This window comes from Ruditapes philippinarum, unplaced genomic scaffold (genome assembly GCF_026571515.1).
Source record: "Ruditapes philippinarum isolate M1 unplaced genomic scaffold, ASM2657151v2 ctg4036_1_1_1_1, whole genome shotgun sequence".
Taxonomy (NCBI): Eukaryota; Metazoa; Mollusca; class Bivalvia; order Venerida; family Veneridae; genus Ruditapes; species Ruditapes philippinarum.
The window spans coordinates 95,071-122,022 of record NW_026853777.1 but is presented as its reverse complement, the minus strand read 5'-3'; the positions used below and the strand labels follow the sequence as shown (position 1 = coordinate 122,022).

The 26,952-nt window shown below is 30.6% G+C and overlaps 1 protein-coding gene across 1 annotated transcript; it reads left to right on the top strand.

Moving 5' to 3' along the window:
• Positions 1–414: 414 nt before the first annotated feature.
• Positions 415–25,423, top strand: LOC132737855 (alpha-2-macroglobulin-like protein 1; the record flags this gene model as incomplete). Its single annotated transcript, XM_060725220.1, has 20 exons — positions 415–496; positions 1,175–1,403; positions 1,975–2,118; positions 6,431–6,535; positions 6,764–6,815; positions 7,235–7,330; positions 7,715–7,891; positions 8,405–8,614; positions 9,124–9,257; positions 10,231–10,387; positions 10,609–10,814; positions 11,676–11,891; positions 12,513–12,643; positions 13,158–13,248; positions 13,729–13,812; positions 16,169–16,274; positions 23,122–23,292; positions 24,007–24,174; positions 24,394–24,525; positions 25,078–25,423. Coding segments are annotated over 20 exons (2,837 nt in total), but the record flags the coding sequence as incomplete, so codon positions are not given.
• Positions 25,424–26,952: the final 1,529 nt, after the last annotated feature.

The following is a 26,952-nucleotide window of genomic DNA, read 5'->3' as shown; positions in this document are numbered from 1 at the left end:
AAACTCTAAGCTGTGTTTAATCCTGTAAGAAATGGCTGCAAAGTTTTGAAAATCAACCATTTTACTCTAGCAGTTACAATGTTTTATATTCCACAAAGAAAGGACGAGAAGAGAACAGTTTCATGAAAAGTAAATGAAACATCTTTGCATTTACTTACATGATTTTGTCTTCATTTGCAGGTGACTGTTGAGCTTAAATAATAATATGTTAACTTTGTAATCTTAACTTGTTCTCTTTTGTTACTAAGTATCAGTTTAAAGTTTCAAACTACAAATGTTACTAATCATTGATATGCAAGTGGTTTATTATTTATACTTGTTTTTCCATACCATTGTTTATTCAGTTGGCAAGTTTAAACAAATCAAATATGTAATACATTTGTATATATATGATAATAATTAAATATTTTGTAGAACCGGAGGATAATAAAGACCTGGTTTCCAGCATCCGTAAAAACTTCCCTGATACCTGGCTATGGGACATGTATGAGGTTCCGTAAGTATACATCATTGTCATAATCAAATAAATTTAAACACCATTGTACAGCATTGTTGCCATGGATATACAATATTCTTTTTCTTAACAATACATTAAAGGTTCTAAGAAAGGCAATGATAGCTAACCAAATTAGAATTGTAACAGAATAATTTTGCATTCTGTGTGTTGTATTAATTAAATGTAAGTTAAATGCAACTGACATATGCTTAAGTGATTGCTATATGTCATAGGTACAAATGTAACTGTCTACCCCTTTAGGTCAATATAGGGAGAGCATTGAATTTGTAATCAAGATTTGCTTGTTCAATCCTAAATTTCTCCATGACTTGATCTCACACATTGAATCTTATGGTCATTTGTCTCTTACCACTGATTCAGAGCATGTAGGATAAGAACTTGGTCACTTGCAGAGAAATTGGTAATTTCTAAACATCTAGAATGTCACGTTTAATCTGGACTGAAGGCCAAAATTACAAATATACTTTGAAATCAGCTTCTTAACCAAAAAGAAGCAAATAAATTTTTATGGGTCATAGGTTGTAATGTATATTTATGGATCATATGTTAACATGTTATATTAAAGGTCATTGGTTATTAAATGTATTATTGTTATAGGTCATATTATAAATAAGTATTGTTAAATCAAGTCATAGATTGTGATATATTTTATACTAGGTCAAGTGGCTCCATGGTAATTTCGGAGACAATCCCTGATACAATAACTGAGTGGATGGGAAATACTGTGTGTACAAATGAGAACACTGGTCTTGGTGTATCAGAGATTTCCAAGATAACAACTTTCCAACCATTCTTTATCAATGTAAAACTACCATACTCTGTTATACGTGGAGAAATTCTCAATGTGGATGTCATGGTGTTTAACTATCTACCACATTGTACTGCAGTAAGTGTTATTTTAAACTCTTAAATTACTACCTTAGCCATTTTAAGACAAAGATAGTAACCAATGAACATGTTTTTATCATACATTAGTTTCAATGAAATCTCTGCTTTCTGAATTTATGAGATAAGATGAAAGAAATATGTTTGAAATCTGCTAGAGGAATCAAGTTTGTAATGTTGGGGAGCAATACAAGCAGCTGACAGGTTATTGTTGGAACTATGGAGTATGGAGGTACATATTGAGTCTGAAAGAATGCTCACATTGTGATGGTTAAAATATAATCTTAATAGTTTCAGTATGACTGAAAAACAATACCAAGTTGCTTTAAAACATTATCATACATTTTATTATTTAGAGTGGTTACAGAACTTTCCATTGATTTTACTTGACAACTTTGTTTTTGATCCCTGATAAACTGTTTAAATATGTTCTAAATATAATTTAAGGAATATTCTGACCAAGTTTGAAAAAGATGATGACCTCAAGAGTATTCACGAGTTATGGAGTGGTCATATTTAAGCTATAAGTAACACAAAGTTGTAGGAGACGTTGTTATTATTATCTATTACAGATTCAAGTAACAGTGGACGAGAATGACAACTATAGTTTGCTAAATGAGAATATAGGTCAGATGTGTATATGTAGTCAGCAGTCCAAATCTCATTCCTTCAAAATAAAGCCTACAGCTCTTGGTAAAATAAGCATTACATTCACTGTAAGTATAGAATCGAACCATTTATATTATTTTGTTTTAAACTTGCTGTGACTAATGTGCTTGCTACTATAAGAACATAATGCTCAAGCCAGGCCTGACAGAACTTCTGTAAAGTTGAATTGTACTTTTCATTTGTCAACCCTCATTTGTAATAAATCTCTTCAATAAGTAAGTATATTGCTTTGCACATGTTGGTCTGTATGATCAATAACTTAAGAATGTCTGATCCTAGGCACTTCAAACTTGGTATAGAAATGGGTCATGACTAGTAAATGAACCGTATTGTTTTCTTTGTTTTGTTTTTAGCTCACCTGTCACAAAGTGACAGGGTGAGCTTTTGTGATCGCTTTTCGTCCGGCGTCCGTCCGTCCGTCCGTCCGTCGTCCGTCCGTAAACTTTTGCTTTAAATGACATCTCCTCATAAACCACTGAGCCAATTTCATCCACACTTCACAGGAATGTTCCTTTGGTGGTCACCTTTAAAAATTGTTCAAAGAATTTAATTCCATGCAGAACTCTGGTTGCCATGGCAACCGAAAGAAAAATCTTTAAATATCTTCTTTTAAACAACCCTAAGAGCTAGAGCTTAGATATTTGGCATGAAACATCTTCTAATGAGTGTCTACCAAGTTTGTTCAAATAAAAGCCCTGGGGTTAAAATTGGCCCCGCCCCGGGGGGTCATTGATTTTCCCTATATGCATATAGTAAAAACTTAAAAAATCTTCTTTTAAAGAACTGTAAGAGCTAGAGCTAAGATATTTGGCATGGAACATCTTCTAGTGAGTGTCTACCAAGTTTGTTCAAATAAAAGCCCTGGGGTCAAAATTGGCCCCGCCCCAGGGATCATTGATTTTCCCTATATGCATATAGTGAAAACTTAAAAAATCTTCTTTTAAAGAACTGTAAGAGCTAGAGCTTAGATATTTGGCATGAAACATCTTCTAGTGAATGTCTACCAAGTTTGTTCAAATAAAAGCCCTGGGGTCAAAATTGGCCCCGCCCCAGGGGGTCATTGATTTTCCCTATATGCATATAGTAAATACTTAAAAATCTTCTTTTAAAGAACCCAAAAAGCTAGAGCTAAGATATTTGGCATGAAACATCTTCTAGTGAATGTCTACCAAGTTTGTTCAAATAAAAGCCCTGGGGTCAAAATTGGCCCCGCCCTGGGGGGTAATTGATTTTCTCTATATGCATATAGTAAAAACTTAAAAAATCTTCTTTTAAAGAACCAGAAGAGCTAGAGCTTAGATATTTGGCATAAAACATATTCTAGTGAATGTCTACCAAGTTTGTTCAAATAAAAGCCCTGGGGTCAAAATTGGCCCCGCCCCAGGGGGTCATTGATTTTCCCTATATGCATATAGTAAAAACTTAAAAAGTCTTCTTTTAAAGAACCCAAAGAGCTAGAGCTAAGATATTTAGCATGAGACATGTTCTAATGGGTGTCTACCAAGTATGTTCAAATAAAAGCCCTGGGGTCAAAACTGGCCCCGCCCCGGGGGTCATTGATATTCCTTATATACATAGCAAAAACTTAAAAATCTTCTTTGAAAAAACCCAAATAACTAGAGTTTAGATATTAAGCATGAAACATCTTTAAGTAAATATCTACAAAGTTTGTTCAAATAAAAGCCCAGGGGTCAAAACTGGCCCTGCCCGAGGGATGTCATTGTTTTTAACTATATGTGTATAGTAAAAACTTAAAAAATCTTCTTTTAAAAAACCCAATGAGCTAGAACTTAGATGTTTTGCATGAAACATCTTCTTATGGGTGTTTACCAAGTCTGTTCAAATAAACAAATAAAAGCCCTTGGGTAAAAATTGGGCCGGGGGACGGGGGCTATATACAGGTGAGCGACCTCAGGGCCATCATGGCCCTCTTGTTTCAATGTCACATTGAACTTTTGTATCAGAATAAAACCCATGGGCTTTCACCCTCAAACTTAACAGGTGCATTGGTCTCCGCCAGTAGATGACGCCTTTTGATTTTTGGACCAGGGGGCAGAAGGTCAAGGTCACATTTACCCTGCTTTGAATCATATTGCATTAGAAATGACTATGATTGTTAAAATTGCTGTAAACCTACTACATGTATTTTGAAAAGATAATTGTTTACTGTTTTTGTTATTCATAAGGAAATACCATTACGTTTCTTTGAGACTTTCATAATGGATTCTTATTCTATTTACCCATTGAAAGTTAGAGAGAGGGGGCATATGTGTCATTTTGACATTTTTTGTCAACTTATTAGAATTTGTTTCCATTTTTTAGCTCGACTATTCGAAGAATATGAGAGCTATTGTAGTCGCCCCGGCGTCGGCGTCCGCGTCGGCGTCTGCGTTGGTTAAAGTTTTTTGTAAAGTCAAATATCTCAATTATTACTTGAGATATTCAATTGAAACTTACAATACTTATTTATAGTAACAAGGTACATCAGATTGACAAGTTGGATAACTCTGTCTACAATATTGACAGAATTATGCCCCTTTTTAACTTAGAAATTTTGGTTAAAGTTTTTTGTAAAGTCAAATATCTCACTTATTGCTTGAGATATTCAATTGAAACTTACAATACTTATTTATAGTAACAAGGTACATCAGATTGTTAAGTTGGATAACTGTGCCTACAATATTGACAGAATTATGCCCCTTTTTAACTTAGAAATTTTGGTTAAAGTTTTTTGTAAAGTCAAATATCTCACTTATTGCTTGAGATATTCAATTGAAACTTACAATACTTATTTATAGTAACAAGGTACATCAGATTGTTAAGTTGGATAACTGTGCCTACAATATTGACAGAATTATGCCCCTTTGGAACTTAGAAATTTTGGTTAAAGTTTTTTTGTAAAGTCAAATATCTCAATTATTGCTTGAGATATTCAATTGAAATTTGAAATACTTTTTTATAGTAACAATGTACATCAGTTTGCAAAATTGCATAACTCTGCCTGCAATATTTGCAGAATTATTTGCCCCTTTGAAACTTAGAAATTTTGGTTAAAGGTCTTCAAAGATATTTACTTGAAACTTTACACATGCACTTAGGGTCATAATTGGAGGGTCATAATTGTATGTCACTGACCAAGTTCCATAACTCTATCTTGCATTAAGCTGATTCATATCCCCTTTTCTACTTAGTCTCTTGGTTAATTTTTACATGCAAGTTTTACATATCTCAATAACTATTCAAGGTATTTATTTAAAACTTCACATATGCATTTAGGGTCATAATTGTAGGTCACTGACAAAGATCCATAATTCTATCTTGCATTTAGGCTGATTTTTCTTCCCTTTTTCAACTTAGAAATTCATGGTAAAGTTTTGCTTGTAAGCTGTTATCTCAATAACTACTGAAGGGTTTGTGCCTTTTTTGGGACAATTTTATGCATTCATAATAAAGCAGTGATTTACTTGATAAAACATCTTAATAACAAGCCTTTGTACCTTTTCTGTCAAATTTATGTATTCATAGGTAATAAGTATTATTATACTCGATAAAACACCCTTGTGACATTACCTTCCGAAAAGTCAAGCCAATACTGTATAATTAGACTCTCTCTAAGGCCTATAACATGAATTTATCAAAAAAAATTAGCCCTTTTGTGAACTTAAAAAATTTAACATTATCAAGGCTCTTTTACTATCAAGCACTTAGAATAGTCGAGCATGCTGTCCTACCGACAGCTCTTGTTTTTGTGTATAATGCAGCATTTTCACAAACATGATTTTAAGAAAAAACATAAAAATAGACAGTTTGTTAGTCATGTTATGAAAATTGTGCAATATATTAGAATAAGGGACCTACAAAATTCTGATATTTGATATTTTTTCAGTAATTTTTATTTGAAGTTAAGGGAGTGAAGTTGTTAACTCCGAGAATTAGTAGCATTTTGTATACACACACACACACACACTGTTGTTAAATACTGTTTGTTTCCTTTGAACCATTATTCCATTTTCATGAAAAGAATGATCAAAATGTTGTTTTATTAAACAAACATGAAAAACTACAAAAGCTACAATTTTTCTGAAATATCTGGCATAGCAAGGAGCTGTGTACTACTGCAAAGGCCTTTAGAAAACTGCTGTGAAAAGTACTTGTTTTGACCAGGGCAGCTTTAGCTGACACACTAAAGAAGTTGAAACAGTTGTTATTGTTCAAGAAAATTGTTCATCTTGTTTTAAATTGTCTTTATAACAGGTAATGTAAAAAAATAAATAAGATATTGATAATTTTGGTGACAAAAAAGGTACATTTCACAAAATATGAGAATGTTATCATGTTTCGTATTTTTTTATTGATCAGGCATTCCTTAGAGAGCACAGGGTGTCTTGTTACAGAATAGAGAGACCGGCAAACTACAATAATAAGTTGGTGACAGAAAAAGTTGTCAAACAGCTCCTAGTTCAGGTATATCTTACATTTGGTTGAAATTTTGATCAGAAAAAACATCAATAACAATATCTAAACTTTGTCTGTTACTGAAAAGGACCAGGCCTTAATAATGAAGCTTAGAACTTTCTTGATTTTTTCAACTATGCAACTATACACAAACATATACTGACATTGTTGGATCTGTTAAGTAGACATAGTTTTCCATAAATCTATAAACAATGAAAGTACTTTATTATCTTTCAGGCAGAGGGCATACAAGAGGAATCAACCAGATCACAGTTTATTTGTCCACAAGGTAAATTTTTAATTATAAACATTAATTTACCTAACTTCTTTGTAATAAGGTTCTGTGTTACTTTTTATTTCTTTAGATTCTGGTAATCATAGCAAAATTTATCTTTCAAATTATACAATTATGTTTATATTGTAAAAATTCTCAACAAAAAAAATTGTTAATATCTAATTTTTGTACAATCAAACTTCAAAATTGTTTCATTTACATTATCTGAGTCTTCAAAACACTGCTAATAAATTGAAATATCATGGGATGGTTGAAAATGATAACTGAAAGATCTTAAACAGTGTATACAAGGACATAGAAATTGGTTTTGAATTATATCAATTATTTTATCAATATTGGTATCATTTTTCAAATGAAATAATATATTTCAAATTTATGCAAATACTTTTTAAAGGCCACTGTTTTATTTGTAGATTCTGTAGATGGTTTTCAGAAGACTATAAGTGCTGACATACCCGATAGTGATGTTCTTATACCTGGTTCTCTCCGAGGCTGGTTCAGTGTTATTGGTATATATATATCATTACTCCCTAATTGTTTATAATTGTGGTAACTAAATGCCATATCAGCTTCAAAAAAATGTTAAGTTTGCCAATCGCAACTTTAGTAAGTTTAAATTCCTAGTGTTTAACTGACTTTTCTCTCTTTAGTTAGATTTCATAATACTCAATGTTGCTTTGCCCTCACAGCTACTTCAAACAGAATGACAATTATCAACTTGTAAATTAGTTTTAAGATGCCTAGTTAGAACAACTGTTATATGATTACATTAATTCTTCGAACTGTCTCCTCTTAATAAATTTGCAAAATTGATGGTTATCATGTAAATGGAGTTATAATGCTTCACATAAATTGTAATAATATTCAGTCTGTACACTATAATAATATTACAGGTGATATAATGGGTCCTGTATTGAGTGGTTTAGAGGATTTAATCCTGATACCAACTGGCTGTGGTGAGCAGAACATGATTCGACTGGCACCAAATGTTGCTATACTCCGATATCTCTCAATGACCAACCAACTCACAGATGACCTTGAAATTAAAACAGTAGACCATCTCAATAAAGGTGAGTGATACAGTGATCTTATTATATTTCATATAGCCCAATTTCTTGGTATTAAATGAGATTGTGCTCCATGCATTAGTGTGCTTCCCCTCTGTCTATATTCAATAAATAAAAGCATTTTATTTTTAAGGCTCATTAGATCAAGGCCACAACAACCTTGTATTTGAAATGCTTTTCAGCTCTATCACTTGTTTAATTTTACTTATCTTTTGAAACCTGTAGGATGTTTCTCACATTGAGTACCTCTTTGTTTTTTATTTCATTGGTTAAAAAGTAACAATGTATACAATAACATCTGCCCAGGTTGACCCACATTCATCAAAATTCATATCAATATGAAATAATTTTTAACAAGAAGACCCCATATGTTTTTAGTCACTAGGTCAATAGTTGGGGCCACCATGACTTAAATTTATCAATCAATAAAATGTTGAAGGGTTGAAACATGAGTTCTTGTATAAAAAACTTCTAATAATGATCAATTTTTATACAATATTTATCATATTTGTTCAGGTTACCAGCAACAACTGACATTCATGCATAAGGATGGTTCCTATAGTGCTTTTGGTGATGGTGATGATCATGGTAGCACATGGCTCAGTGCCTTTGTGTTCAAGACCTTACAACAGGCAGTCGACTTTATTTACATAGACAGAAAACAGATCCAAACTAAAACCTGGGAGTTTCTTATCAATAAACAGGGTGTTGACGGCTGCTTTATAGGTATGATAAATCTTCTGCTAGAAACTTAAGTAAAAAATTTGTAGTAAAACATTATTATCTTGTCACAATAATACCGTTAATTAGGTTTTTCACAGAACTTTCCATTATGAAATTAAGAGGCAGATAATGGTTAAGCATGAAGAATATTTTTCTTCTATTTCAAAAGAATTTCATAGTGTTTGTGACATAAATGTTGTAATATGACCAGAACTGTGTTTAAAAAATGGCATTATAACCAAAACAAACCAAAAAAACTTTTGACAAATTTTTATTGTCATTTGTTTTGATGTCTTGTAAAATTTATCATTTATGGCAAATTTATTTTTGTGTTATCATGTTTTTACTTCTAAATTTCATGAAACAAAAAAAACTGTTTATCTATCTGGCTCCACAGAAATGTGTAACTATGTCTAATGTAATCTATCTAGACAAGAAGAATATTTAAGGCTTTGTTTCACACATTTGTCCACTAAATACAAAGTACTTATATAAGTGTGATGTTATTTCAGAGGAAGGGAAGGTTCTCAGTAAATACATGATGGGTGGGGTAATAGGTAGTAAAAGTGATAAGAGGAGGGCTCTTACAGCTTATGTACTTGTCTCCATGCTGGAATCCTTCAAAATGATGAGAGAGAGAACACCGGTATGTAAACAATTTTATGACATGACATTACTTGTTTTTCAAAGTTTTAAAAACTTTTGTATTTCTTTATGCAATTCATACATGTAGTATGAGAGTGGGTCAATATGTAATGCAATATGAAGTATGTTTTTCTAATTTAGCTTGTGTTCCTTTTATTTTTCTTTATTTCAAAATTAAAAGTGCTGGAATGGCTTACATAAAAGCTTGAGCAAAACTTAGGGAAAATCTGCTTTAATGTTTATAATGATATTTGTAATATCAATGGCAACAATGAAGTATTGAATTTTGTTACAATTCAGGGTCATTACTTTGTTTATTTATGGATTTAATTTTTACTCACTAATGATAAAAGAATACTTATAATAAAACTGACATGTTAAGTACTCTAAATATGACCTTGATCATCAAGGTCAAGTATTGAATTTAGCTGAGATTGCCATAACTTTGTTATTTACTTACGAATTTGATTTGTTCTTGAAAGAAAGAACCCTTATAACAAAATCTGCATATTGAATTATTCAAATATATCCCTGACCTTTATTTGATCTTTGCCATTAAGGTCAAATTATTGAAATTTGCTAAGATTGCTATAACCTTAATATTTACTTAAGTATTTGATTCATTCTTGGCAAAGGAACACTTAATAAGACAAAACTGACGTGATTATTAATTCAAATGTGACCTATATTTGACATTCACCTTCAAATGACCTTGACCGTCAATATCAAATTTTAGTAGAAAATAATGTTTTCAGGGATTATTCTTTACTTCAATATAAAAGTTGAGCGGGGTCCATTCTAGGCAGTGGCAGTGCCACACAGTCAGCTGAACGATATAGACACGTTAGACTGTTTATGTAAATGAAAACCATATTTTCTCAGGTTCAAAGATTACAAAAAATATATATTTAGGTCTTGTTTTGATACTATGTAGTTGTGATGTATGCTATATATAGTGTAATTTGTATTTTCAGCCATTTGTTGCACTTGCTGTGCGATGTATACAGGTAGATAACCTGACAGACACCTATACACATGCCCTGGTTGCCTATGCTATGACCTTGTATAAACCTAACAGTAGATTTACTGAAATATTGTTGCAGAGACTCAAGGATAAAGCCATCATGGAGGGTATGTACTGGGTTCCATTTGTATGTCATTATGTTGATTACACTCAGTGATGGTCCTTTGAGTTCTTTCATATCCAATAAGCTAATGCAAGATTAATGCTACACCTACATATATCTGAAAGAGTGTTTGAAACTTGAAATGAAAATTCATTTTCCACACCTTGATTTCAATCTTGTCATATTTTTCTCACAATTTGATTTGCCTACCTTGTTATATTGAAGGAGACACCATGCACTGGAAAAGGGAAAAGATGCCTGCCATTTTGTCAGGTCAAGGTCGTGCAGCATCAGCAGAAATAGAGATCACAGCTTATGCACTCCTGGCATTGTTAACAAAAGACAAGAATGTTGCTATTAGTGACATCATGCCAATAGTACGCTGGTTAACCAATCAGAGAAATGCTTATGGTGGCTTTGCTTCAACACAGGTATGTTTATTTAGAAAACCTCATTTTAAACAATTTAAATGCAAACTATTTTTTCATTGGTCTAAGCATGTGGTTTATGGATTTTATATCATATATCATTTTCCAAAGATTATTATCATTAGATAAAAATGAGTCAAGAGCTTCAGTAGATGTTACTCTTCCTGTCTTTCAATAATCCTTTTAACATTGAATTAACAATTTTAGATTCACTTCTTGAAGACAGTCCAGAGCTTTTGTCATGACCTTCTCATCAATGCTGGTTAATCTTTTTGGTCAAGTTTTTGTTTATAGTCATTTACATCAATAGTATTAAAGTCATTATACTGAAACTTAATTTGATATTGCACCTTGATAAATACTGTCTACCACACACATTTACAGATCAAAAGGTCAAAAAAGATCACTTGGACCTTTAAAAACAAAAGATAAAACTGACCATTTAATTAAAATGAATTGATCTGGCAACTTCAAACTTTGTATGTTATGTTGTACCTTGATTCTACCTGCCAAAATATCAAGGTGATTGTGACCTGTTGTTACAAAACATAAAACTGACCATTAAATCAATGTTCATTGACCTGGGAACTTCAAACTTTGTATGAAGATGCATTTTGATGAGCCCTGTGTTCAATCCATCAATATCAATTAATCAAATAATCTTCAACTCCTTTGCTTATATTAGTATCATACAATAAATTCTGTCTCTGGCTTCAGTCTGTTAAATGTTTGACTGATTGTTGGTACCTGTAGGTCAATTAGGATCTAGGCGGCCAACAGCACTATGTACATTTACTTAAATAAAATGATATGAGAATTTTTATATGAAAATTCAGTAATAAAGTTATCTCTTTATTTCATTAGGACACAGTTGTAGCCCTACAAGCATTGTCATTGTTTGCTGAGCGTATCTATGGTGGTGGACTTAATGTCAATGTAAACATTGTGGATGACAACGTATACTCCAAGGATGTCAGTGTGACACATAAAAACAGCATTATCCTGCAACAATATGACCTTGACAATCCAAGGTCAGATCTCCATATTACTGCTAAAGGAGAGGGATGTGTACTATTACAGGTGAGGATATATTAGATTCTGATAATGTTACAAAGGAAAGATAATAGAAAACAAACACTTAAAAGCTGCAACTACACAAAGCAAAATAATTGAAGAATTTAGTTTAACTCAGAGCAATTGCAGTGGTAATGCAAGAGTTTATGTCATCCATGTGTAGTAAATTAAAGGCATGTACAGACTGAATCACTCAATTTTAGCTTTATGATATACTTATCTTTTAGAAGAATAAACAATCTCTGTTTATTTTGTTTGAGCCAAACTGCTCAAAGCAAAACATGTTCATTATTTTGTTTTTTAAATTATCCACAAATCAAAAGCTGACATTAAAGCTTTCTTGTAATAGGCCAACTATTTCCAAAAATCAAAGACTAACACCACTTAGTAAAGATCGAAGCCAGTTTGCATTCTTCATTCTTCATCTGATTTGACATAGACTGTATACAAAAAGCTACACAAGTACATGTAAATAATTTTGATGATGATATTCCCAAAAATGGACTGTCCATCACATGATTGGGGAAAGGTATTTTTTGTCTCTGTAATTTCAAAGCATACAGAAGCAAATTAAAATCATCAGATGATAATTGTTGTGTTAAACAAATTTCTTGCACTGAATTTTAGACAACGTATAGATATAATTTGGAAAGAAAGCAGAAACATGATGAGGTATTTAAATTGTCAGTGTCAACACCAGTTAGAAGAGAAGCTATTGATAATAACTGTCGACAGAGAACTGTCAAAGTTTGTGCAAGGTGAGCAATCTTCGGAAATAAAAACTATGATTAGAGTTATGAAAATCAGATTTATAGCTCACACACATTTCCCATACATGGATGATTCTGATGGCTATTTTAAATAAAATTTTCATTTAAAGCCATTAACACTTTTTGCAATACATGCTAATAAACTGTTCAATAGGTTGCTTCATTGTTTTTCAGGAGCATGTTTCTAAAAAATATCATCCCATCAGTCATCAAATACATTTTTTTATCATAATTTATATTCTTCCATGATCTTAATAAATATTCACAATCAGAAGATAATGTGTCCCAAGCAAATATTTAGGTCTATAGTGCAAAGTTCATGGTTTTTGTTTCTTGTCAGTTAGATTGATTTTGAATTATGAATTGAATAATTGATCTAGAAAAAAATATTTTTCTCTGAATTTACAGTTACCATTGAGTTATCATTGATATTTACAATATTTCTAATTATACCATTACCATTGAGTTATCATTGATATGTTTAATGTTTCTGATTATACAGTTACCATGGAGAAGATGAAATGAGTAACATGGTTGTTATAGAAGTAAAACTGGCCAGTGGTTGGATACCTGATGTTAAATCATTGCAACATGTAAATGTTTCTTTGAATATTATAATGTATAGAATTTAAATAGAGAATTTTCTAATGGTCTTTTACATTTTCCATATGTATGAGATCTATAATTTTTCATTAATATGTATTAATCTTATGACATATTTGTAGCTTGTTACAAGGACTTTTGGGTAAACTTTTCTTTTAAGTTTGCTCTGTGGTAATGAAATAAAGATGGTAGAACCAATGTGCTTGGGTGTCTGAAATCAAACATAAAAAAATAATTGAGACTGTTATAAAGCTGGTTATTTTCAATTAAGACTTGAACTTAGTAGTTGATGCATTTTAAAGGAGTGTTTAACATTGTTGTGTCTACCTGTTTGCCTTGTAAGTTCTTGTGCCAGAGGTTAATGTGAGAAAGTGGCAATTTTGTTCTTGAATGTCAGTGTAAGATTTTAATGAGGGTACATATAGTTTATTACATAGATATATAAATGATATATGTTGTTGTATTTACAGTTAGTTAACTCAGCAGAAATAGACTTGAAAAAATACGAGATGGATAAACGTTCCCCTGATACGGTCAACTTTTACTTCAATGAGGTGGGTAAAATTATCTCCTCTGATACGGTCAACTTTTACTTCAATGAGGTGGGTAAAATTATCTCCTCTGATACTGTCAACTTTTACTTCAATGAGGTAGGTAAAATTATCTCCACTGATACTGTCAACTTTTACTTCAATGAGGTAGGTAAAATTATCTCCTCTGATATGATCAACTTTTACTTCAATGAGGTGGGTAAAATTATCTCCTCTGATACTGTCAACTTTTACTTCAATGAGGTAGGTAAAATTATCTCCACTGATACTGTCAACTTTTACTTCAATGAGGTAGGTAAAATTATCTCCTCTGATACTGTCAACTTTTACTTCAATGAGGTAGGTAAAAATTATCTCCTCTGATACTGTCAACTTTTACTTCAATGAGGTCGGTAAAATTATCTCCTCTGATACTGTCAACTTTTACTTCAATGAGGTAGGTAAAATTATCTCCTCTGATACGGTCAACTTTTACTTCAAAAAATTATCTCCTCTGATATGGTCAACTTTTACTTCAATGAGGTGGGTAAAATTATCTCCTCTGATACTGTCAACTTTTACTTCAATGAGGTGGGTAAAATTATCTCCTCTGATACGGTCAACTTTTACTTCAAAAAATTATCTCCTCTGATACGGTCAACTTTTACTTCAATGAGGTGGGTAAAATTATCTCCTCTGATACTGTCAACTTTTACTTCAATGAGGTAGGTAAAATTATCTCCACTGATGCTGTCAACTTTTACTTCAATGAGGTAGGTAAAATTATCTCCTCTGATACGGTCAACTTTTACTTCAATGAGGTGGGTAAAATTATCTCCTCTGATACTGTCAACTTTTACTTCAATGAGGTAGGTAAAATTATTTGCACTGATACTGTCAACTTTTACTTCAATGAGGTAGGTAAAATTATCTCCTCTGATACTGTCAATTTTTACTTCAATGAGGTAGGTAAAATTATCTCCTCTGATACTGTCAACTTTTACTTCAATGAGGTGGGTAAAATTATCTCCTCTGATACTGTCAACTTTTACTTCAATGAGGTAGGCAAAATTATCTCCACTGATACTGTCAACTTTTACTTCAATGAGGTAGGTAAAATTATCTCCTCTGATACTGTCAACTTTTACTTCAATGAGGTAGGTAAAATTATCTCCACTGATACTGTCAACTTTTACTTCAATGAGGTGGGTAAAATTATCTCCTCTGATACTGTCAACTTTTACTTCAATAGGTGAAATCATCTCCCCTCTACTCACCATTCAGATTATCTCCCATTGTCATATATATTATCACTCCTTTATTGAACATTTGAAATATAATAAGCTTCCTTTGACATGGATTGTCTCCCTTGTTTGATCATTCAAATTATCTCCCTTTCTCACATAGATTATTTCTTAAAATGATCATACAAAAGACCTTCTCTTAACAACTGATTCAGATTGATATTATCTCCCATTAACTGATCACATGAATTATCAACCTAAGAATTCATATTAAGAATCTCCCATTACTGATATAAGTTGTTTCCCCTTAAATGATCTTTCTTAACTTGTTGTCATTCAAAATATTCTCTTTTGACATGCATAAATAGGTTTGACAATATAAAGGAGATTATAAAGATAAAAAATAACATAATTATGGTGGCATATTTTTGCCACCAGATAACCTGATAACTAACTAGTTAATTAAGAGGTTAACTAGTTACGTAACTAGTTAACCTGATACCTAACTAGCTAATTAAGAGGTTAACTTGTTACGTAACTAGTTAACCTGATACCTAACTAGTTAATTAAGAGGTTAACTAGTTATGTAACTAGTTAACCTGATAACTAACTAGTTAATTATGAGGTTAACTAGTTAACCTCTTAATTAACTAGTTAGTTATATGGTTGTCTGGTGGCAGAAATATGCCACCATACATAATATATATAAATATAATTTTTCATCGAAATGATAAATTGTCTTAATGATATTTTACACAATGAAAGTAAAAACAAAATTAACTTGATTTCAAGAGACATATATTAAATTGACATTTAAATTGCATTATGTTATTAAAATATTTTCACCATACAAGATTAATTAAAATCTTCTGAACACTGTGCTTGTTGACTCATTTTTTTTAGGGAAATGTACTGTATATGATAGATATTTGATTTGTTCCTTTTATGCTTCTTATAAATTTTATAAATTTTAAAATTTGATATGACAATTTAAAGTTTGCCAACATTCATTAAATTATATATTTGATCATGATTTGCTACTTTTGTATTAATATTACGATAATGAACTGTTATAAATGTGTACAAAAACAGCAGCATAAAATATGTTTAAACAAATATTATATAATGATTTTCAGCTGTACACAAGTATGAGGGTGTGTTTTGAGTTTGGTATAGTTCTGGAAGTAGAAGTAAAGGAACATAAACCATCAGCTGTTAAAGTGTTTGACTACTATGAAACTGGTAAATGCTCTTTACATCTTAACAAGATGAAATTAATATCCTCCCATTTTAATACGTTTTTACCAATAATTCTCCAATAAAAAAATATAAGCACTGGATTAGTGTCATTCAAAGCAACAAACCTTTAAAATCATAATATTTTTTATCAAAATTTAGAAAGTGTTTTGAAAACTTTGTCAAATGTAAGGTTATTTACTTATATTAGCCTTATGCTCTGAATATGATTGTTTTCATTGGACTTCAACCAGGATTTATTACATTACATTACGTGTATTATAACAGTGGCGTACAAAAACACACGTAAAAACGCGAAAACAAATTTATGGTTATTAATTTTTTATTTGTTTAAGTTGCGTAATAAAAAGAATCACGCATTTATTGTCGTGTAAAATAAATATTTTATTAAATTTATCGAAAAAGAAAACTATATTGCTTGCCATAGGCTTTCTGTATAACAATATTTATTGAACTTTATAAATAAAATTCTATATTATGGTATTTACTGTGTGTGGCTGTTTTTATTACATGACTGTGAGATCATGTTACGTCTGAAACAGATCAACTTAAAAAAGATTTGAAAAACAAACAAAATGAATTAGATGAAATAAAGGACAAAATGCAATGTATTCGTGATAGGGTCAGACGAGAAACTGAAACAAATGACAGGGTTTTAAATGACCTAGAGCAGTACAGCCGCAGAAACAACATCAGAATATATGGTGTTCCTGGCGATTCAGAAAAACAGTCCTCTCAGGAAACAACTACAAAGGTCGTGTCCCTTTTGAACGAAAAACTTTCAATGTCAATAACAGAAGAGAACATTGATATAGCACACAGGCTAGGGCAGTACAAAGGGAAAGATCGACCTGTTATTGTAAAGTTTGTACGAAGACAAGTTAAAATGAAGTTTTCGAAAAAAATAAAGAGATTGAAAACAAACAAATATTTTCATAAAACCATGATCTCACGTGGTTGAATCAACAGGTGCTATCTTCTCTTCGCCTTAAAGATACAAATGCAGTAAAAAAAATGCTGGTGTACGGATGGAAAGATTTTTGCGACATTCATGGACGACCAAAATGGAATAAAACGATTTAAGACAAAAGAAATCAAGTTTGTCGATTTTGATTACTGGTTGAACCTTCCGTGGCCAGGAAAAAGGAAATCCCAAAATAGACTATTTAGAGATAAAACATGATAATATGGACAGCCTTTGACTTTAAATTGTTTTCTCTCTATATAAACAGTTATACGGAATATGAAAATGCTAAAACTTAAGTTACAATGATTTTAAAATAACAAATGTCTACATATACTTGACATTTAGCAAAAAAAAAATTGTTTGCTTTTGCTTTTGTTGTTTATTTATTCAATCTTTTTTAGGTATAGTCTCTGTAATGATCTTGTCTTTTTTACCAAGACATTACCCTAGTGATTTTCATGCATATCTTTGTGTTTAGCGTGACTTATAATAATAAATAATAATAATAATAACAATAATAAAAGCAATAATATTAATAAAAAGCAATAAAATCAATAAAATAATCACAAAGATAGATTTTTTTTTCTTTTTTAGTATGTTTAAACATGTTTTTTGTTTGTTTGTTTTTTTAATCTCTCTGTAATGATCTTTTCTGTTTCGTTTTGTTTTTTCGCTTTTTCGCAAAGACATTACTTTGAGGTTCTTTTTCAATATAACTTTAATTTAGTGATACACTATTCATTGTGCTTTAAAAAATTTTGTTTTTGTTTTTTCTCCATCACTCTATTCATGCAGCACATAATAAATGCATAAATACTTATAAGTCAGTTTTATAAAAGTGCATATTATGCCTTAAAGTTATATCTCTGCAAGAATCAACACTTAGCATTTACTGTATGCTTAAATATATATATGATGCCCAAAATTAATATCTATTGGTTTGAACTGTTCTCTTTTTTTTTTTTTTTTTTCTCTCACAATGAAACTTTTTTTATGCATTTTTCTGTATATTTTTTTACTCAAAGTAAATTGTCTACCATTGTTCTTTTATATGTTTTTTTTTTTCTAAGAAATAAATGTAAGCTTTTAAAAAAATATCAGACGCTTCTATCTTAATTTTAGCTCGATTTTTCTTTTTTTATTTAAGCTATATTTATTTAAACTATTCTGGTTAAAAGAAGACAGTGTCTTTCAAGCACTTGTTTATATACAGAAGAAAAAGAAAAAATAGTCCAGCCATCCGGGTTCATTTTACTCTCACATTTTTGCAGTTATACAAAATGAAAAATATATCCAGTCTATAAGTGATTTATTAATTTTTCTCAAGTTTTATACTGGGAACAATTGTCCTTTCTGTGTTTATTTTGTATAAATGTGTGTGTGTGTCTGTAACTGTTTATATGTATGTATGAATGATTTATTGATTTGTTTGTGTTTTGTTCACATTACATTCCTTGAAGCATGTATTTTTTTCTTTTTCAAATATACGTTTTAGATGAATTCAAGTAGCCTAAATATCCTATCTTTGAATTGTAGAGGTCTTAACGGTTCAAAAAAGAGAATTGAGTTATTTAGATTTTTGAAGCAGAAAAATTGCAGTATTTACTGTCTACAAGATACACACTTAACGTTAAATATGAATAAAAATATATACTGTGAATGGAATAGTGAATGTTTCCTGAGCCAAGGGACATCCAATTCACGGGGAGTTGCAATTCTTTTTAATAAAAATATTGAATATAATATTCATAGCAAACATATTGATAACAAAGGAAACTTTATTGTTTTAGACTTAACAATTGAGGAAAAAAGATTAACCCTTATAAATCTTTACGGTCCAAATACAGATCAACCAATTTTTTACAGTGAACTGTTTGATATCATTGACAGAATAGGAAACGATTCTTATATCCTGTGTGGAGATTTTAACTTAGTTCTAGATCCTGACAAAGATTATTACAACTATAAATTTGTAAATAATATTAAAGCTAGAAATTTTATATTACAAAATATTGATCAGCGAAATCTTGTTGATCCATTCAGAGAATTTTTTCCAAATCTGAACAGATACACTTGGCGTAAACCGACTCCACTCCAACAAGCACGCCTTGATTTTTTCCTGGTAACTGAAACAATTTTCCCTCATGTAGAAAATATTAAAATTGAGACAAGCTATCAGTCAGATCATTCAATTGTTATAATGAAGATAAAGTTTAATGACTTTATACACGGAAAAGGTCTATGGAAACATAAATAATTTCCCTTTTAAAAGATATAGATTATTTGAATAAAATACAGACAAAAATAGTTGATATTAAAAAACAGTATGCTTTACCTATATATAACCTTGAAAATATATCGGAAATACCAAATGATGAAATTCAGTTTACGATAAACGATCAGTTGTTTTTAGAAACACTTTTAATGGAACTGAGAGGGACAGCTATATCTTACAGCAGTTATCTTAAGAAAAAAGAAAGAAATGATGAAAAAAGAATAATAAATGAAATACAAGAAATCGAATCAAACTTGTCAGACGATAAACTTAACCGATTGCAAGAATTGCAAAATAATTTAAAAGAACTTAATAATATTCAGCTTCAAGGTTATCTTATTAGGTCAAGAGCAAAATGGACGATAGAAGGAGAAAAACCTTCAAATTTTTTTTGCGGTTTAGAAAAACATAGTTACATAACTAAGACTATACATAAGATTCAAAAAGACGACGGTAGTATTCTTAATGATCAAAAGTTAATATTAAAAGAAATTGAAGATTTTTATAGAACTCTTTTCAGCAAAAAATCAGCATATGATGCAAATGATCAATTTTTACAATTTGTAGAAAATATAGATGCACCGGTTTTAAGTGAATCGGAATCCAATGTATTAGAAGGCTATATAAATTATGAAGAAGCTAGTAAAGTTTTACAAAATATGGCAAATAATAAAAGCCCGGGGACATCAGGCTTTAGTGCAGATTTTTATAAGGTATTCTGGAAAAATTTAGGTCCTTTTGTGGTAAGAGCTATCAATGATGCTTATACTTCAAATAAATTGTCAGTGACCCAAACACAAGGTGTAATAACATGTATTCCAAAAGAAAATAAACCTAAACAATTCGTGAGAAATTGGAGACCTATAACACTTCTAAATACCGTATACAAAATTGCTGCAGGTTGCATAGCGAATCGAATAAAACTTACTCTAGATAAACTAATAAATAAAGATCAAACAGGTTTCATCAAAGGAAGATATATTGGAGAAAATACCCGTCTTATCTATGATATCATGCAGTATACTGAAGAAAATAACATTCCTGGACTTTTCCTTTTAATAGATTTTGAAAAGGCTTTTGATTCACTCTCTTGGTCATTTGTACAGAATACTCTGTCTTTTTTTAACTTTGGTCCGTCTATAAAAAAATGGTTTGATATTTTATATAAGGATGCAACTTCTGCTGTTAATCAATGTGGGTTTTTATCAAATTTTGTTAAAAATAGGTAGAGGCTGCCGACAAGGAGATCCTCTTTCATGTTATATTTTTATATTATGTGCTGAAGTTCTAGCTTTAAAAAATAAGAAATGATAAGATTATTAAAGGGAATAAACATTATAACAATGTAGAACATAAATTGTCACAATTTGCAGATGACACAACAATGATTTTAGATGGATCAAGTGCGTCTTTAAATAAATCTTTGGAAATCTTGTCAGATTTTTGCACAGCTATCGGGACTTAATGTTAATTTTGATAAAACTAAGGTTGTGTGGATAGGAAAAATGAAATATTCTCAAAACAGTATAAAAACAAGATGGAAATTGTCTTGGAATCAACATCAATTTAAAATGTTAGGCATAAATTTTCATGTTGACTTAAGTAAAATGATGGATTTAAACTATAGCGAAAGAATAGAAAATATCCGAAAGGTTATTCAAAATTGGAAAAGAAGAATTCTCACACCAATAGGTAAAATTGCTGTCATTAAATCTCTTTTGATTTCATCTCTTAATCATTTATTCATTTCACTACCAAACCCTTCTGAAAATGTAATCAGTGTATTAAATAAAATGTTTTATGACTTTATTTGGCAAGGAAATGTAAAAATAAAGTCTTCCGTTATTGTAAAAAACTATGATGAGGGCGGCTTGCAGATGATAAATATTTCTGCCTTTATCATGTCATTAAAAAATAACATGGTTTAAAAGAATAATCTCAAATGCTAGTTGGAAAAGTATTCTTTACGACAAAATAGATATGCAAAAGTTTTTTCACTGCGGAAACCATTATTTTGATAAACTTGCAAAAGAAACAAACAATCTTTTTTGGAAGGACACTTTTACGGCATTTTCACGCTATATTGAATTAATTCCAATCGAAAAATCATTCTTTTCGGAAAACATCCTTTATTTTATATACAATAACATATTAATTGGTTCAAAAAGCGTATATTTAAAATCATGGTTCGATGCTGGAGTTTGTAACATAGAACACCTTATATCTGATGGAAAGTTTTTATCTTATAATGAATTTATTAAAAGATACAATGTCCAATCTAATATCTTAATTTTCAACGGTATGATTCTATCAGTTAAGCAATTTTTAAATAAATATAAATAATATATAACATCCAACAGAAAAAGCATTGGCCCAGACATACCGCTATACTTTAAAGATATTATATCAGACATAAAATGGAGCAAAACCTTTCTATAATATATATTAAATAAAAACAAATCAAAGCCAACAAGTATCGAAAAATGGACAAATAACCTTAATTTAGCTTTTAGTTGAAAACGAATGGAAAATTATATTCGAAATGCCTTTTAGAATTACAAAATGTGCTAAGTTGCAATGGTTTCCAAACAAGAATTTTACACAGGATTATTGGAACCAATCATCTTTTATACAAAATTAAGTATAAAGAAAGTCCTTTATGTTCTTTTTTGTAGTAATGATGTTTGAAAGCATTGAGCATCTATTCTGGATGTGTCCCATTGTCAAAAAATTTATAAAGGAATTTCTTAAAATAAATGAAGCACCTTTTTTATCTTTAGGTATAAAAGAAATGATGTTTGGCTATAATGCAAAGGATGATTTATCTAACGCAAAAAACTTATTTTTAGTATACTTTAAAATGTATATTTATCAGTGTAAAATGCTTGATCTTTCTTTATCAATGATTGCAGCCAAAAAACTTTATAACACAAAAGCTCAAGACTGATAAAGAGGTAGCAATCATAAATAATAGATTACCGAAGTTTGAAAATGTTTGGAGTCTTTTTTAGAAAATTTATTTTTCTATTTTAAAAAGAAAAATGTCAGCTGAGAAAATATTATTTCTACACTGAAAAGTACTGTTTTTGAGTTTAAGTAATTAAGAAATAATTCAAGCCAAAATAGCATGCTTTAGATTTTATATACTGTTGATGCTTTTGAAACCATTTCTTTAAAAAAAAAATACGGTTATGAGTGCGAGTATGAATGCATGTGTCGTCCTTGTCTCTTTGTGTTTTTGTTGTTGTTGTTGTTATTTTGTGTGTTGTGTGTGTGTGTGTGTGTGTGTGTGTGTGTGGTGTGTGTGTGTGTGTGTTTTCTTTTTGATTTTTTTTTTTGTTGTAATTGTTGTTTTTTTTTTTCTTTCATTACATTGGTTCCACATCTGGTATAACCGTTCATATGCATGAAAACAAAATAATTGTAAAAACCACTGTGGGATGTGCTTCGACCCACATATGGTTATAAGACGAAGCGAATAAATGGGGTTACCCCATGTGGGCCTGAAAAAAAAAAAAAAAAAAAAAAAAAAAAATGTTACTTCTTATATAATTTATGTATAATTTAATTATTATCTTTATACAATTTAGAATTAGAGACAACAGTATTTTATGAGATGACGAAATGTTCTGAAGCAAATATAGAGTATGTAGATGTCAGTTTAAATGGAGATACTGATTTATACCTGGAAGGTGACAGTAAACTGAATATAGAAGATGACAGTAAACTAAATATTGATGCTGACAGTCATTTACCAACAGGTAGGTGTCAAGTGTTGAAAATTGTTATGGCCATCCCCCACCCACCCCATTCATGGATAGATAGATCTGGAAAATAATCAGTGTTTTGTCCTGTCTGAGTCTATTCAATGTTTAAACGATTTTAATATCAAATTCATAAATTCAGCTAGCCTGGTCAAACTTCATTGAACTTGCTTTATACTGGTTGGCAAGTTTTAATCACTTTCAGTGTCAGCAGATAAAGGGTTTACCTTTGACAGTACATAGTTATTCTGTAAAGTAGAGCCTATATATTTGGACTGTCTCAAGTCTCTTGATTAGTGCTCCATTTTTGTCACATTGTATGACCTTAAGCTGTAAATTACCTTGAAGGTCTTGGTTTTAAAAATGTAAGGTGATGTTTCTAGCCATTGTAATACATAACCATTTTATCACTATTATAGTAACAAATACATTTTCAGAATTTATTGATTTCATGTCATTATTGAAACAATGTAGCTCTGATATGTTTGAAGATGTGTTATATAATTAAGATGGAGTCAAGGTGCCATTAAAATTGGAGGGAAAATGTCATTTTATGCAAATCGGAATATAAATCTATTTTGAAGTCATATGTTGTAAAAGGTGCATGACTTTGAAGTGAAATATATGTATAAAACACAACTGTTAAACAGTTAAAAATACGTTGGTCTGTTTCAGATTTTATCAATGAGGGACTATGTTAATTTTTTTTAGATACTCTATCACATCCAGGAGGGAATGAGCAAGGAAACGCTGCCGCCCCATCGTCAGAGACAACAGACATAGAGGATGGTGTTGCAGCCCCTCCCACAGGGCCTCAATGTCCAAAATGTGTAACCACAGGGGTTGTCAATATTCTCCAAGATATCTGCAAGAAACAGGGTATGCTTAAACATATTGATAATATTGATTTACAAAAACAGACTATGCTTAGACTTATCAATAATATCAACTTATTACCTATGACAAGTAAAATTCAGTATTTCCATTCAATATGAATCTTAATTTACAAAAAGAGAAAATATGTGAATGCAGGAGTAATAATTTTGCGTTCAAATTACTTTATCAATTAAGTTGGCCAGTGTATATTTGTATTTTTAGTGTGGTTGTTAGAGAGAAAAGACCAAATGTTGCTCAGCGTGATGACAGCTGATGGAGTCAGTCCAGACATAACAATAGATATTCCAGAGTCATTGGAGAACTGTGGACAATGTAGTAACTTATTTGAAAAGGGTAGGTCAAAGATTTTATGTAGAAGTTCATTTTGATGTTCTGTTTTGAGTCTAACAGACTTGAAAGCATGCTCATTGAGATTTTATACAAGGGGAGTATGAACTGGACTAAGTTGTTTGGTACTGTAGTTAGGGATTTGAAAACAAAAATATCTGTCTCAAAATTTAATCACCACTTTTTTCACAAATCACAAATTTTTGTACATTTGTTTTTAATTGATGAGGATAAGAAAATGACAAGAAATATGATTACCCCTGCAGTAAAGACCACCTCTGAACAAAGACCACATACAAATTCTTTGCTTAAAATCAAGGCAAAAGTGGTCCTTTTTAACTGATTATAGTTTTACTAAATGAATGATAGTTTTGTTATATGAATGTTCAAATTTGAAGAATATCTAGCTTTTATGGACAATGTGTGTTTTTTTAGTTCATCATAGAATTTTGCTCTCTCTAACATTTTTGTTTCTATACAAAATTATATTGTATGTGTAAATTGATCAATGATGAATATACATTCAAAGTTATTCTAACATCTTGTATTGTTTTACAGGAGACAAAAGTTTGATATTCCTGGAGCCATATGATTGGTCGAACCTTGCAGCAAATATTGCCCAGAGGTCAACAGTGGTAATACCATGGTCAGCTTCTCTCAATGAATCCATACTACAAGTGTTGGCATCTTGTTCCTATCTCTAAAACACAAGTTATTATATAACATGTAATATTATGTACAGAGTGACAATTACATTATTATAAGTCAGCTTCCTAAGTCTTGGAGATTGAGATTAGTGCTCATTCATAAGAATTATTCTATGAACAAGGTGCATACAATGAACAACATAAAATAATACTGCATATGTAGGCATACTATCATACAAATGTAACTAAAAACAATGGAAACAAAGACATACCTTTTTCAGTTACTGATTTTAGTCATTTATATACAAATGTATGTGTAAGTGCCATAAAATCATTCTACCAGCATGTTTCCTTTGCATGTTTTTCATTCCAATTTATACATAAATAGGTAAATTTTATTGATGACCTAGTTAAATATTTAATTACCCTTCAAATCGAATACTAATGTAAAGTTTTTGTCACTGATTGATAAATGATTCCTTAATGGGCTAAAAATCAGCTGCACAAGTTCTGAGAAATTAAATGTGTAAATAAGACTGTTTTATTTCATATGTACATGGAACCCCATGGACACTAGTAAAGTTCAAATTTCATGTTGAAACTGAATCTATATCTACATGTAATATACAATGTATGAGGAATTGTGTTCTATCTATGTCTTTTATACATAAAATTTAAAAATGAAAAAACAAATATTTTAAACATGTATAAAGTTTTAGTATGCTGTGGAGATATAAATATTTTATGACAAATTTAGTTCTTTGTTCAATGAAATGATTATATGTTTAACGAGTGTTGGAAAATCATAAAAGCATTAACATTTACAATTGCTTGTGAAATAATTTAGGTGAAAGGTCATGGATGCAGTGATCTGCTTTGAAAGCAGTAAGTAAGTAAGTAAGTAAGTAATGTCTTTATTTACTGAGGCTACACATTTGGTTACCCAATCTTCCATGTGGGCCTCAAAACATTAATATACATAAAGTATACATAATTTACATCATGGTTATATGAAAACACAAAATGCATAATATATACATGAAAACAACAACAACAGAAAACAATGTACATTCAAACAAAATACATATTCAATACATACATACATTACTTAGCAAGATAAAAGCGTAAATTGTACTTATGTGAAAATTGCCAACATGATAAAAAGGAAGCTTGAAATTTTCCAGATAGTTTCAGATTTACAGTATAGAAATGAAAGGGATATTATTCCAAGTAGTTTAGGGCCTGAAAAAGCGATGTTATTAAAATAATTGATGAAGAAAGTTGAAGTGAAAAGGTTGAACCAAGAGTCATACAAAATTTAAAAGACCCAGGTTGAGACTTCCATCATATTGACAAATTAACCACTTTAGCTTAAAATCATAGCACGACTGTCTTGTCTCCAAGAGGTCATCAGGTCCTGGTCAAGGTTGCAGAAGTCAGGACACTAAGCAAACCTTAACCTAAACTCAACAAATGTTATTTGATATATGTCTCTATAATTAGACCAAGTCAATTCTTTTTATCTTATTATGTGCATTTAGATCAAGAAAATTCTTTTCATTCTTATCTGTATTTAATCATGCTTAAATTAATAATACAAAAAAGTGCTTTACCAAAAAATTAATTATCAGCAATTATACTTTTGTAATAATATTTTATTCATGTAAATAAATATGATTATAAGTATTGATTCAGCATGTTTATTTCTAACCCCTTTTGGAAAAAAAGTTGTACCATCATCAAGTCAAAATAATATTGAATGTGAGAAAAATGAGTTGAAGGCCCT